Source organism: Pygocentrus nattereri, chromosome 6 (assembly GCF_015220715.1).
Source record: "Pygocentrus nattereri isolate fPygNat1 chromosome 6, fPygNat1.pri, whole genome shotgun sequence".
Taxonomy (NCBI): Eukaryota; Metazoa; Chordata; class Actinopteri; order Characiformes; family Serrasalmidae; genus Pygocentrus; species Pygocentrus nattereri.
In genome coordinates this window covers 17,034,011-17,048,112 of record NC_051216.1, presented here as the reverse complement: position 1 = coordinate 17,048,112, position 14,102 = coordinate 17,034,011, and the positions used below count along the sequence as shown (strand labels likewise).

The 14,102-nt window shown below is 39.5% G+C and overlaps 1 protein-coding gene across 1 annotated transcript; it reads left to right on the top strand.

Annotated features, from left to right (window-relative positions):
* The first annotated feature begins 578 nt into the window (after positions 1-578).
* On the top strand, positions 579-14,063 carry tgfbr2l (transforming growth factor beta receptor-like). Its single transcript, XM_017691637.2, has 7 exons — positions 579-799; positions 5,419-5,569; positions 6,434-6,636; positions 8,029-8,870; positions 9,111-9,252; positions 9,542-9,669; positions 11,245-14,063. The coding sequence occupies exons 1-7, from the start codon at positions 745-747 to the stop codon at positions 11,518-11,520; spliced, it is 1,797 nt and encodes a 598-aa protein (XP_017547126.1). The 5' UTR covers positions 579-744; the 3' UTR covers positions 11,521-14,063.
* Positions 14,064-14,102: the final 39 nt, after the last annotated feature.

Sequence of the window (14,102 nt, the reverse complement as noted above, 5' to 3'; positions counted from 1 at the left end):
TATTTATTTGTTATGTTTAAAATAAAACATACAATATATAATGTGCCATGACATTTCACTGCAAATAACCAGCAGTTGTGCAATAAATGTGCACAAGTGAGAAGTGTGGTTTCTAAAGAGATATATACTTGTTCTCTTAGAAAGTCAATAAAACGTGATTTGACTGAGAGTGCCCTTTCAAAAACGACCGTACTTAGATTATGTACATACATACATACATGTACACATACACAGAGGCAACAACCAGTATATGCACAATATCAATATATGCACCAGTCACGATGGCCTATGATATTGTTTTGCTTTTAAAATATTTAATCTCTGTATTATTTTGGGCTTTATGTGTGTATTAAAAATCATTTCCCACATCCTCTCAGACCTCAAACATCGACCTAACATGTCTACCAAACCTGTCAGTCTAAAGTGTGGCTCTTTCTCCCGTGCTGATAAGCCTCTGGAAGAGTAAATAGGCTTTTGACGGGGCTACTACATGAATAAATCGAGTTCCTGGGCGGGCCTCTTCACACAGCTGGATTAAAAACATCTGGATCCGCCTACAGGGAAAGCCGAGCCAGAAAAAGCCTTCAGTCCCAGCAGCTCCGGTTCCAGCGCGTAGGACAAAGCCCGTAACCGCTCATACTTGTGAACCTATCTTTGTTCTCTGGTTGTGAGAGGAAAAGTTAAGAGAAAGGACTCAGTCGAGCAGCTCGGCGAACTTTAACTGGAGATCCGTGGCTTGGGATTATGGGGCGCATGCGCTGCAGCTTCTCGGCTCTAACATCTGTTCTCTTCTTGCTGTGTGAGTAGGATAAGTTAGCATATCTCGCTGCTTTGCGGTTTTACAGACAACTACATAAAAACCTCTGCTTTCTTTCAGTAAATATAGCGCTGTATCTTCTCTTCTAGTCGCATTCACAGCTGACAGTGTTCAGCAGAATAGCTGTAGAGACAAAAGACTTGACAAAAAACGTCCTTTCATCTTTTTATCTGGTCCAGCCTCACAGAGTGTGAGCTCTTTTCCAAACGCTAACGTTAAAGAGACATTTCTCTTAGCACAGTGTCAACGTTGTCAAACTCGGGTTTCTGTGGTATTGTTCAAGTTATTTGACATAAATCACTTAAACAATAGGTTTAATGTGCAGAGATTACAGGGTGAGGCTTTTTAGCCAGTGTTTATGCCTGTGTGGAGTTACTTGGTTGAGTATCATGGGTGTTTGTTCAGTAATTCAATACAGGATAGTTTTTATAGGCTAATAATTAGAGATGTAGTCAATTGAATTTTGAATACCAGTTACAGGATTCATATACATATCTTATTTTTAATTTGGACAATTCCTATACAGGATACTACTCACGTCTGCATGTAAAACATGACTAAACAGTAACACCTAATTTAAAAATAATATTGATTACAATAGAAATGTTATGCTTTCTTATAGCATTACTAAAGATCTTTTTGTAAGGATGGTTGCTTATGAGCCTTACTCTCTGGGGGGAATGCCCGAGCTGTCATAATCTGTTTTGTTACCACTGTATGCTTTTACCAGAAAGTATCAAATGGCGTACATTTGTGTGGGGAAAAAAAATCTTGCTTCTTATATGTCAGTGTATATACACCATAGCTAGGAAGAGTTAAGAGAAGCTGCACAGGTCTTCATACTTTCCTTTTACAATTAGACTCTCAAATTGATCATGACAGCAACAGAAATGAAAGCAGTCATGGTTTAGGGTTTGAGGTTATACACTGCATGTTGATGTGATCGGTGAGTATTACAAAACGATGGAAAGCCAGCACATTTTTTGGAAGTTTTCTGAAAGAAAATGAAGTGCTGTTAAGTTTCATGACAGAATCGGGTCCTGTCACATCGCAGTATCAAGGGATGTTTCTTTTGCTTCTTGACAAGCTCTTCGTAGTTGCACATGCTGAAAGTCTAGATTTGGAGACCCTGCTTGATGTGCAACTTAAGTGCCCTAAAATATTGTGATTAAAAACAGGATTTTTGCTGCAAAGACAAAAAAGATGCAATGGAGTGTGACCACACTGAAATGTCACTGTATAATATGCGATGGAAATTTCCAGCAGGAAATCCATCTTGAGGCTCCAAATTATCTTTGTTGCATAGCAGAGGCCCCCTAAATGGACTGGGTGTGTGAGTGAGCAGTCACACTTTTCAACAACAATTATGAAATATTACCATGGGGGTGGAGAGAAGAAAACCATAAACTCTTACTCCATCACACCATACTCTGGCTGTTGTTTGAAATTGCTCCTACTAAAAATAGTTCTGGTAAATATCGAAGGGGACAGAGGGCACATGCGGTGAGACAGCGGTACCAGCGCTGATGAATGTGGCCACACAAAGACGCAGAAGAGGACCTACTGAGCCTGATGTGCCGTTCTCCTCTCTGCTCTGCCATCACGATTTCACACAATGCTGATATTGTCAGGCCCAAAGCGAGGGATATGATGCTGACAGGCTCGGAGCCACCCCGTGGCTGAAAGGACCCATGATGGCCCTTGAGCGGAGACACACACTGTTGTGTTTCTCTCCTCTTGCCTTCCTTGGAAAAGTCTAGAGAGTTGTTTTCTGTGGCCCAAGGCTTTCATGATTACTCACAATGAGAATAATAATGATTAGAAGTTAGATTTGAGGATAAATGGATACTTATTGTTTGGCATGAGATAATAGGCACTGTGTTGGTAGCTGTGGCCCCTCCTATTTCTGCTCTAAATGAATTTGGAGGAAGGCTATGAGTAATGTGGTGATTATGGTGATTATTATCTCTTCTCTTCAAAATCTTGCAAAATAAGCTCATCACTTCACCTTTCAGAAGCGCTGCACAACACAATAGGTCATCACTGAGAAAATCTTGAAGACATCTGTATGTCACATGCATGTGACGGGTGCCTGCCAGTGATGTTATGATTATGCTGTTAATTTATCCAGGAAATGCTTTCAAGGAGCACGCTGAGTTTAAAGGCTAGTAAAAGGTGGCCAACATGCCACCCAGTGGCTGAGTTAGATCACTACATGTTGAAAACCAAGCATTTTGAAGGAGCATTCCTTACACAGAGGCCTGAGCTTCCAAACTGAGCCGTTTAGTGTGTTTCGTGTTTAAATACACCTGGTTTAAAATGCTTTGATGAACTCAAGGCTGATGGAGCACACTAGGTAATAAGCACTGAAATGGCTCTCCATGTCTGAAGCACTTCAAATTTCAATGTATTAACATAAGATAAAGTGTAAAGTCTCTAAACCAGTTAATTTTCATTAATTCATTAAACATTACACTCCCAGGAATAAATTGTGTTTTATATTTGGCACAGTGAAACAAATGGTCTCTCTTAAAATGCCCACATCATTCATGTTTTGTATTTAGTTTTTTTCTCTGAGGTTATGAGGGTTTATATACCAAAAAGCAGTCCAGGCTGCAACACTCTTTATAACTTCAGCGTGAATGGGCGGAGCTAAACTGCTGTAGGTTAAGTAGGTGGATATGTGTAAATGTATTAGTTTTTGTGACCTCTCAAAAACAATGAATTACAATATTTGCTGTTTTTGCAGTTTAATTCAATTCATTAATCCATTTGTGAACTGTGTGGACCAGAAAATTAAAGGCACGTTTCAAAACTTTAACAATGTTTACACATTACACTCTTCTATTTAAAAAAGTGAAAATAAGTTGGTTTTCCATGATATGGAAACTTTTAAAAATTGCACCATGCAGTTCTTTATCATGCCAAATATTAATGTACTGTGTTAAAATGGCTAGAGCTTGTGAATTACAAGTAGAGAATGAAGAAGAACGCGTGCTTGACTGCAAAGCAAATAACTGCAGGCCAACATCTCTGGGCCTCCTGTAAGCATGTGGCCTTTGGATTTCCCATAAGTACAGAGGGGTTGTGCTTCAAACTTGGCCAGAGTGAACACTTCTGGCTTCAATTTATTTCTGGAGAAGTCACTGCTGATTTTAATTACTTTAAAGTTTGCAGAGGGGGCTTTTTCTGCTTATCCAGCCTTTTAGTTCTCTCTCTCTCTCTCTCTCTCTCTCTCTCTCTCTCCTTCTTTTGTCTCTCTCTCTCACTCACTTGTATATTTTGATGGTTGGCATCAGCGAACATCTGGAAGTCTTTGAGAAATATCTGTGCAGCTTCTTTTAATGTTTACTCAGTTCTGTTAGATCACCACGCTCTCCGAGTGAAAGAAGTCCACCTCTCATCTGCTTTCAATCCGCAATTAATAATGTTGTGATGTGGCAGCGTAAGGATAGTGGAGAGAAGATGCGTGGGAAGGAACGCAGCGTACGCCCTACATAACCACAGGCACTCACACACCTCCCCCAAAAGACACACACACACACACATACACACACTCACTGACAAGCAAACTGTCCCAAAACACATAATATATACTGTATATCATCCAAATCCACTTAGCTCTCTATAGCCTCCAGATGGGGCACAGCACTCCCCACAGGCTCGGCCGCAAATTCTGTCTTGATTGCAGCTGTCATTACAACTTTCACTGCTCTAAATATTTCTCATTACAATCATCATTTTCATTATGATGGCATGATTACCTAATATACTGCAGGCCGTAATCAAGAGCACACTTTCAGGCAGTTACGTTCAGGATTTGTGTTCTCTGACTTTTAATGCCTTTTTCTATTGAGGATGGAGTATGTTAAACTGGCATTAAAAACATTGGCATGAACATATCATTGCTGTCCAAAAGCATGCATTTTTATTTTCCAGATTCATTTGAGCATCGTGTCAGAATTTCATGATGAGTGGACCAAGAGAAATGGTCCAAAAATGTATTGTAAAAAAAATCTTATTACACTGACTTACATTAAAAGCAAAGAACATTTTTTGTTTTCTCCTGTAAATACGCCATTTTGCAGGTAGTTATTTTTTATTTTACAATGGTAAAATAAGTGCTAGTATATTTAAAATACTGAGTGTTATACTGAGAAAACAGATTACAATGTCAGTCCTATAACTTTGCCAATTTTTTAAATATAAACCTAATACACAATACTGTGCAAATGTCAGAGACACTAAAGATACAACCATAATTTATAGAATTTAGTATGTACATATGTTTTCTTTATTACCGCTTCCATTATTTTCTAGAGACTTGCTTTCAGGTTTTCAAAAAAATCTGCAGGGATGTTTTTCCAACATTTAATCTTAGAAGCTGGTTGAACGTTCTCCTTCTCATAATCCAAGTAATCCCAAGCACATTTTGTGATGTTGAGGTCTGGACTCACTAGCAGTTTATTTGTTTAATGCTTTTTTTATTTATTACTTTTTCTCACTATGAAATAAATGAAGGGTGGTCTCTGACTTTTGCATAGTATCCCTGTTTCACTTCTTTCTCTCAATTGCTGTCCTTCTGTTTGTACACATTTCAGTATTTCAGGCCAGTGCTTTCACTCACATTACAAGTAACTTTTGTAAGTGGTGTGACCAGTCCAGTCCTTTGTGTGAGGACAACGTCTGCATGAGCAACTGCAACTTCAGTTCTTTCTGCACCCTGGCTGAAGAGGTCTGTGTGGCTATATGGTAAGTCAGGTCAATGCTACGTTTTTATTTACAGAATGTCCACAAGAAAGGAATCCACTGTATCTTGGCTGCTTTCTCCAACACAGCCACAGCACGTTAGGCTCAGCTCTCCCATTTCACCTTTCACCAAACAAATACGAGAATAGATATATACACAGTACAAATGCAGTTTGTCATTAATAACCTGCTTTATGGAATACTTGGATGTGTTGAGAATGTTTTCATTGGCTTAAGACAGCAAATTAAAAAGATAAATGTGCTCAAAGGTAGGACAAAAAGTAGCTCCCAAGTCCAGTACGAGAAAATTATTTATGCTTTAACTGATAACTAACGGTTTTAGCTGAGCTAGGCCTCTCTGGACCATTGCTATGATAATGGACCCTGTTTCCAAAGATTTCCCCTGAGCTAGTTCCGCCCAGTTTGGCCCCCAAGGAGTTTTTCTGGGAAGTTAATCGAGCTGACCTCTGATTGACCGTGTAGTAGAAACTGGCCACGTACCGAGGGAAAGCCAACTCTCTGGGGAGCACAGAATAAAATAGTCAAATAAAAACTCTTGTTCCTCACTAATACTGTATGAATAACATGCACATTTATAACCATCAGAAAAGAGTTGACTTTGGCAAGAAGTACAAAGAAAACTCCTGAGCAGGGATTCCCCAATTACTTGTTATTTATTTATTTTTGCTCATGGAAGAGCATTCCTAAGAATTCAAAAAGGAATATTTATTTGAATGTATTTTCTACGTTAAACCTATACAAGATGCTTGGATTTCGAAACATTCAGCTTTTGCCGACAGCCACGTAAACACGCAGCCTTTAGTGAGCAACCTCAGTATGTGCACGTGTGTGTATATCTGTTCACAGGAAGAAGGAAAATGAGAGTGTGAGTGTACGGACCCTATGCCACAATCCTCAGCACACTCTGGAGAACATGGTGCTGTCCAATGACAGCTCCACCGAGTGCCTGATGACCCCACTGCCCTCTGAGAACGGCATGCTGTTCCTCTGCAGCTGCATCAGAGAACATGACTGCAATGACAGGCTTATCTTTGACAAGGGACCACATGGTAATGTAATAATAATAACATACCTTTTACACGTTTTTCCCATTATTACAGATGAAAGAAAATTGCTGCAAGTACAGTGATATTTACAGTGGTTAACGGTTCTAGGATGCATGATGTTGTTGTGTGCAAAAGTTTAGGTCCCTGGTTAAATTACTTGTTTTGTTAATTTTCTCAGTGAAAATAAGTTAACATGTCCTGATTATTTGCTGAATTTAATATATGGAAAAATGAAATGTAAATTGTGGCCTGTGTGAAAGTTGTGGCACTTTTCCATTTTATGTTGAAGTGTTTTCATAATTTTTTAAACTTAAAAATGGAAATTGTGTATTGAAGTATACAGAAGTGTGTTCTCTGTAGGGGATGTATTGACTTATTTTCACTTCATGAAAACATGCAGTTTTGCATAAGATTGTATAAATTGATGGTCTGTTACTGAAATTACATGCCATATTTAAAACTGATAATTTAGTACTTTATTTTAGAGTGCACACACATATGCTGGTTGTTTCCATTCATCTCACTGAAAGGAGCATAACGCAAAGGTATTCAAAACAGAACTCAATCCAATTTCCATTCCTGGATTTTGTAATCACTGGAGGTTAATTCGTGTCAAAGAACAGGTGTTCTCCAGTCATGGGAACCCACTGCTCCAGGTTTTCCTTGCCCCAACATACCTGATCCAGCTCATGAAGGAGTCAGGTAGAACACTAGAGCCAAACAGTTACATCAATTAAGTATCAATGATTTCAAAATCCAGGACTGGAAAATGGATTCCAGTTTTGGTCTGAATACCACTAGCATAGTGAATAACACTGACTTACATATGATTTTCAATATATTTAAATGCTGTTTTTTTTATTGTACATGATTTTTTTAATGACAATAAAACTGCAATTCCATTCTGCACTGCCATATTGGGGGAGAGGTGTGAACTGTTTTCACAGCCTGAAATTTCCCTCACCTTTCAACCCTTTGTTGCTCACTAGCAGCTCAACACAGTGACACGATACACAGAGAGAGCCCACAGTGTCCTAGTTAATCTAATAAATGTACATGCAAAATATTTTATGTGATTAAATTAATTATAAATATATTTTTTTATTCCAGTAGAGGACCTCTAATGATTATTGGTATCGGTATCAGCCAATGCAAGATGTAAAATATCAGTTATCATTATCAGCACAGAGATTCTATATCTGTGCATCCATTTATCTAGTATTATTGTCTTTTGTCCTGTGCACCAGATTAGTTTGTTGTATTGCCACTTTATCCACTCATCTGTTGCCTTTTCATGTTAAAAATGTGGCATCGTAATTTGTTTTGTTCCCCTCTTTGTACTGGCAGTAAATGACAATAAAGCTTGAGTTGACTTGTGTAAAACCTTCTTGCCAGGTTTCTCCAGGCTAAAGAGCAAAGATGTGATTCCAGTAGTGGTGATCAGCCTGGTTCCTCCACTCCTGGTCGCTGTTATTGCTACAATGGCCTTCTATCTGTACCGCACACGGCGGCCCAACAAACAGCCCAAAGACTGGGCTCCTAAACGCACTCATTACCAATCGCTGGACCCGCCAGAAGGCTGTGTGGGCGAAGCCAACAGCAGTGACTTCCATGGAAAGCTTCTGTCCCTCAGCGTGGACGCAAATTCAGACATGTCGTCAAGCTGTGCCAATAGTCTGAACCACAACACCGAGCACCTACCCATCCAGCTGGAGGCATTGGTGGGTAAAGGGCGTTTTGCTGAGGTCTGGCGGGCACGACTCAACCACAGCGAATGTGGCCAGTATGAGACTGTGGCAGTGAAAATCTTCCCAGCTGTGGAGTACACCTCCTGGCGCAACGAGAGAGTCATCTTCTCAGATGCCAACCTGAAGCATGAGAATGTTGTGCAGTTCCTAACAGCAGAAGAGCGCGGCGGAACACCTGGTGCCCCCCAGAGGCACTACTGGCTTATCATGGCCTATCACGCCTTAGGGAACCTGCAGGATTTTTTGGTCAGCCATGTCCTCAGCTGGACGGAGCTGTGCGCAATGGCAGGCTCTGTGGCTCGCGGCCTAGCACACCTACACAGCGACACCACACCCTGTGGCACGCCCAAGGTGCCAATCGCTCACCGGGACCTAAAGAGCAGCAACATTGTGGTGAAAAGCCGCAGTGAGTGTGCTCTGTGCGACTTCGGTCTGGCACTGCGGCTGGACCTCGCACTCACTGTGGACGACTTCGCCAACAGTGGGCAGGTGAGAAGAACAGATGCTGTATTCTTGATGGCCTTGTGGTTTTTTTGTACTCTCACCTTTACAAATTTTACCATGAAGCTAATCTCTGCAGGCTGTATCTCCAAGACAATGGCTAGTGACTACTATTAAAAGATGCAGTGCTGATAAATAAAGAGCCATTAATGCAATTAAAGATCTTAACTATGTGTAGTTATACTGATTAAGATTGTCATTAATTGAGGTTCATCTGTTTCCTTATAGGTGGGCACAGCCCGATACATGGCCCCTGAGGTTCTGGAGTCTCGAGTGAATTTGGAGGACTTAGAGTCCTTCAAACAGATGGATGTCTATTCCATGGCTCTGGTGCTGTGGGAAATGGCCTCTCGCTGTGAAGTCATAGGAGGTGGGAGACTATGCTGAAAATCATTTTGTTAGTAATAATAGTACAACCCAGTTCCAAAAAACGGTGGGACGCTGCGCAGGATGTGAATAAAAATACAAAGCATTGATGTGCAAATCATGGAAACCATATTTTTAAAGGAAGATACTACAAAGACGACATATCAAATGTTGAAGCTGAGAAATGTTTCTCTTATTCTGTTCTGTTAAGTAACATCTTGTGAAGTTGCAACTGTGTGAAAGCAATTTTAATATACAATAAATCTCGATTTCTAAATCATGCTTTGGTTTAGAGGTGAAGAGCTATGAGCCTCCATTCGGTTCAAAAGTGTGTGAGCAGCCATGTGTGGACAGCATGAGGGATCTGGTGCTGAGGGACAGAGGACGACCCGATATCCCACTCAGCTGGACAATACATCCGGTATGTGTTTCAAACTATATAACACAGTCGTCTGCAAAAGCTTGTGTTTGTATTTCTTGAAGTATTTCATGGTGGACTTTATGGTGGTCTTTTCTATGGTGGACTTTTGGATGATTGTCTTATGGTAGAAGCCAGCTTCTTTTAAGTTTTGGTTTCTTGATGGACTTTGTCAATATATAATGGAATCTATTCTTGCATCTACCTGTGCCATGTTTCCTGTGCAACTGGCTACCACACAACAAAAAAACATATTAGATCCACCCCCCTGTGCCAGTCAGACCTTCCTGCAGGTCCTTTGTAGTCATTTGGTGGTTTTACTTTGCATTTCTGGCCAGCATACAAGTAGTTCTGTCTGAAAGTCTTCAGTCTTATAGGTTTTACCTTGACTTCCAGTTTCAATTAAATGCCATTTCTTAATGACATTTTGAACAGTAAATCAAAATGGAAGCACTTTGATGATATTAGTCTTCCCCTGCTTAATAGGCGTCAGTTAGCTTCATTTTTGGATCCTCAACCAGTTGCTTTGAGGAGCCCATGGTTGTTAAGTGTCAGCACAAGGTTTAAAGAGTCACAGAATTTATTATACTCTGGAACTGTCATCAGCTGACAATTCCTAATCAGAATTTGATCTGCCTTAATAGTCCTAACAACTTAAGTTCTGAGAATTTACAACTCGAAGGGTGTTTAAACATATATATTTCAGGTATTTCAGGTATTTAAACCACCTTTTTGGACAATATTATTAATATAATTTTAAAGGGGCATTCCAGCTTAAAACTAGCATTTAATGTTATTTGTTGTGTTATATAATATTATGTAGTGCAGTACTGTTTACTTTTTTTTATAAAATTTGCAAAAAAGTTTTACAAAATACATGTTTTGTGTCCTTTTTATGTTTTCATTCTCTCACTACAACAGCATGCTTTACGATTGATTGTAAATTCTTATTGTAAAAGTGCTTTCAACCTTGAACATACGTCATTAGAAGGGGGTTTTCCTTGTCTTTAATGACTAAAAATCCCAGGCTTTGACAAAGTAAGGCTTCTTATTCACTAACTACATGGACTATAATGCAAACAAGCTGAGTGTTTCTTGATCATTTAAGGGTTTAAACCAGACCATTTAAAGGGTTAAACCAGAAAATCTCACTGTACAGACTACTGTTTCAACACTGTAGGATGCTAGTAGGCATGTTTACAAAAGGAATAAAGTGTTCATTTTGACCAAAATGCCCGGCAAATCATCTGAACAGAAAGTGAGTCATCAAATCATTATTTAGGCAAAACCTGCTCTTCATACCACAGATGACACCATGATGAATATGAAGCTTAGTGCTGCAAAGTTGTTAGGAAACAGCTGTGTTATGTTAACAAAAAATAGTTGTTTCAGTGAACTTAAAAGAACACAGAGAAATGTCACTTTTAAAAGGAAGACAAGTTGTTCCCAAATCTTTTATGGGCTGTATATGTGTATTTCTTTTTATGGATTTTCTTCCCTTCATTTTTGGAAATGAGTTTCAGTGAGTTCTCCTCAAAGAGTCTTAAAAGATTGTGCTGCTCTGTCTTACTCTTGCAGGGAATGCAGCTGCTGTGTGCTACTATAACAGAATGCTGGGATCATGACCCAGAAGCCCGTCTGACTGCACACTGTGTGCTGGAGCGCTTCAACATGCTGGCCCAGGAGGAGCTGGAGAGTGCCACCATTTCTGTCCCTGTCCCAGCCTCCGCAGAGCAGCAGGACTCCTCTCTCCCCTCTCCCTGCACCTCTCCAACTCCCTCGCTCTATCCACAAAACCCCACCCCAGCTGATGCTCACGCCACTGCCTCCTTCAGGCAACTGAGTGAAGTGTGACCGCTCCCAAAGCCCTGCAAAACAGACTTGTTTTTGTAATATATATTGGTTCAATATGTGGAGCTGGTCTCCACTGGTTTCTTTTTTTATCTAAATATCAGTTTTCAGTTTTGGTACCAAAGGAATTAATGAACATAATGTGCCACTGAAGAAGGACTGGAGATGAATAACAAGATAATGTAGGCCCTGGCTACTGCGTTCCTCATATTTCTTCTTGCTCATTAGATACATTGTTCCTGCAGAATGGTTCATTTTCACGACAGTCTGCCACCATATGCACCAGTTTGGGTGCCCCTGGTCAAAAGACGTGTTTTGTTGATTTGAAAATAAATTAATCCTCTACAGAGAACACACGTACGCACTTTTTACATGATGTACAATGCTTATTTGCTCCATTTAACATATTGGGAAAAAATGTGGCCTGTGTAAAAGTTATGACGCACTTTATATTTTTAGTTCATGTTTAGTTCGTCACACTTAGTTTTTACAATATTTTAAGCTAAAAAAAAAAATAGAAATTGTGCACTAAGACCGAGTCGACTGTGGAAGATGTGTTAAATTATTTTCACTTAGAAAATCGACAAAACGTAATTTGACCGAGGGTGCTCAAACTTTTTCATGGGACTGCATGTGAAGCAACTTTCTGTGGTAACACTTTAAAGATTCAGCTTCAGTCTCAGACCACAGCAGCTATTTACAATACTGTTTTTGCTGACCTTAAAAACTAGTAAGCAACTTTGATTCCTGAGAAATGGAAAGTTAGCGTAGCAGCAACAAAGAGTCTAAAAGGTCCTCACTATGCTAGCGTGGTATGTCCCAGTTCTGCTGGCAAAAAATGTTTTCCAAAAACTGTTTACCACACATAATTTTCTCATTTGAGATTTTCCATTGCCCTCTGAGTCGCTTGCTTTTAACAACAATGTGGTCGTCCCTTGCAGCTTGGTTTTGGGAGGGTTTCAATTTGATTAACCACAGGCCCCGAACTGAGTGCACACGTCAAAGGCCCAACACGCAAGCAGGCGGGAAACACTGCTTTTTTCAGATGAAAGAAAACCAGAGAGCATTTTATTGTTCCTCTAAATTGATCGCCGCACATAGGCCTTCCTTTATGGAAACAATTCATAGGCGTTTTGAGGTTCCTTTTGGTTAGAGTCATAGATGAATTGCACATTTACTTTTAATTACTGGCTCTCCTGCTTCAATTATTGCCAACCTTATTGTGTAAACCAGTTAAAGGGGTCACATGCTCGTAAGCTAGGAGGCTGTGGGAAGAACTTGATCACTTCTTTGATCTGTTCACTTACCTAATGAAGAAATACACTTGACAGAAGGCAAAGTTCTTTTAGTTTATCAGCCAGTCTAACTTAATTCCTGCTTATTAGCTATATTCAATCAAGCTATTAAGCCATTTATTAGAATAGTAACGCAAGTTAAGGTCTCAGACAGGACATTAATACCTTGTGTCAAAATAACTGGAATCAAGTTAAATCAGAACTACTCTGGGTCTAACATTAAAAAGTCATAACCTGAAGATTTTTGATTAAGATAGAACAGTGAAAAGTGCTTTAAATATTAATGAGGTGGGTAATCTAACAAAAATCTATCATGAAATCTCAAGATATTTTCTCAATATACAATATGAATCAAAACATTGTTTTTCTGAGGTTTGACAAGAAGGAACAGACAAAAAGCACCAGTAGTGCCACATTTAAAAATACGATCCTGAAATATGAATACAAGGATTTTAATTCAACATATCGCAAATTGTACTAGATTCATTTAAACAGGACTAATTATGCGGTCTTTATACTGAAACACCTGTTTTCCATGTTCTATAAAACTGCACTATGTAAGATTCGGGAGAAAAGAAAAACTTGCTAAATTGTTGTCTGTGCACTGCTGTGAGTCGCCTTGTAAAGCCTGAAAAATTTTTAAGTCAGAAGCGTAAAGAGTTTTCCAGGTCACATCACGTCTTTACATATTAGGATCACATGGTCCGGCATGATGTTTAGGTTACACTTGCATCCTTCAGTAGGTTTTGACGGAGATCTCTAAACACTCAACATGTTAGCAATCACCAAACTCATCTGCTCGGGGAAGGGAACCAAGGTACGACTAATGTTACAAAATGTTCTTCCACACATTATGTGCAATCACACATTTCCACCAGAAAGATCTCCAAAACCCCCAAAATGTAGTGTAGCTTAAGGATATCCACAATATGCTCAGAAAGGGATATTGTGAAATTTCTCACAATAATGATAAATATCGTCATGTTTCCCACCCCTAAAACAGTAAACACGGTTTTAAAAAGTAGCCTAAGGAGGGGGCATCTGTGGCCTTAAGTTCTGTTGAAGCTCTTGCACTGAGTACAGAGGCAACAAGAAAATTTGTTTTTGTAATATTTTGTGAAAGCAACCAAAAAAGAAGCTGTTTATGCTTTACAGATGAAGGGACAGACCTATTGAGCCATTTTGTCCTTCAGTTACTGTGAACCGGTGTCACAAATGTACAGGTCATACACTCATAAAAGTGTTTATGTATCCCTGTGTTTTTTGTTTTAGTCTTTAAGTTATTGCAGA

Bases quoted from the DNA above. Each gene is read 5' to 3' on its own strand.
- tgfbr2l (XM_017691637.2), top strand. From the start codon at position 745: ATGGGGCGCATGCGCTGCAGCTTCTCGGCTCTAACATCTGTTCTCTTC. The intron at 800-5,418 runs GTGAGTAGGATA...TACACATTTCAG, and splicing joins ATCTGTTCTCTTCTTGCTGT to TATTTCAGGCCAGTGCTTTC. The intron at 9,670-11,244 runs GTATGTGTTTCA...TTACTCTTGCAG, and splicing joins TCAGCTGGACAATACATCCG to GGAATGCAGCTGCTGTGTGC.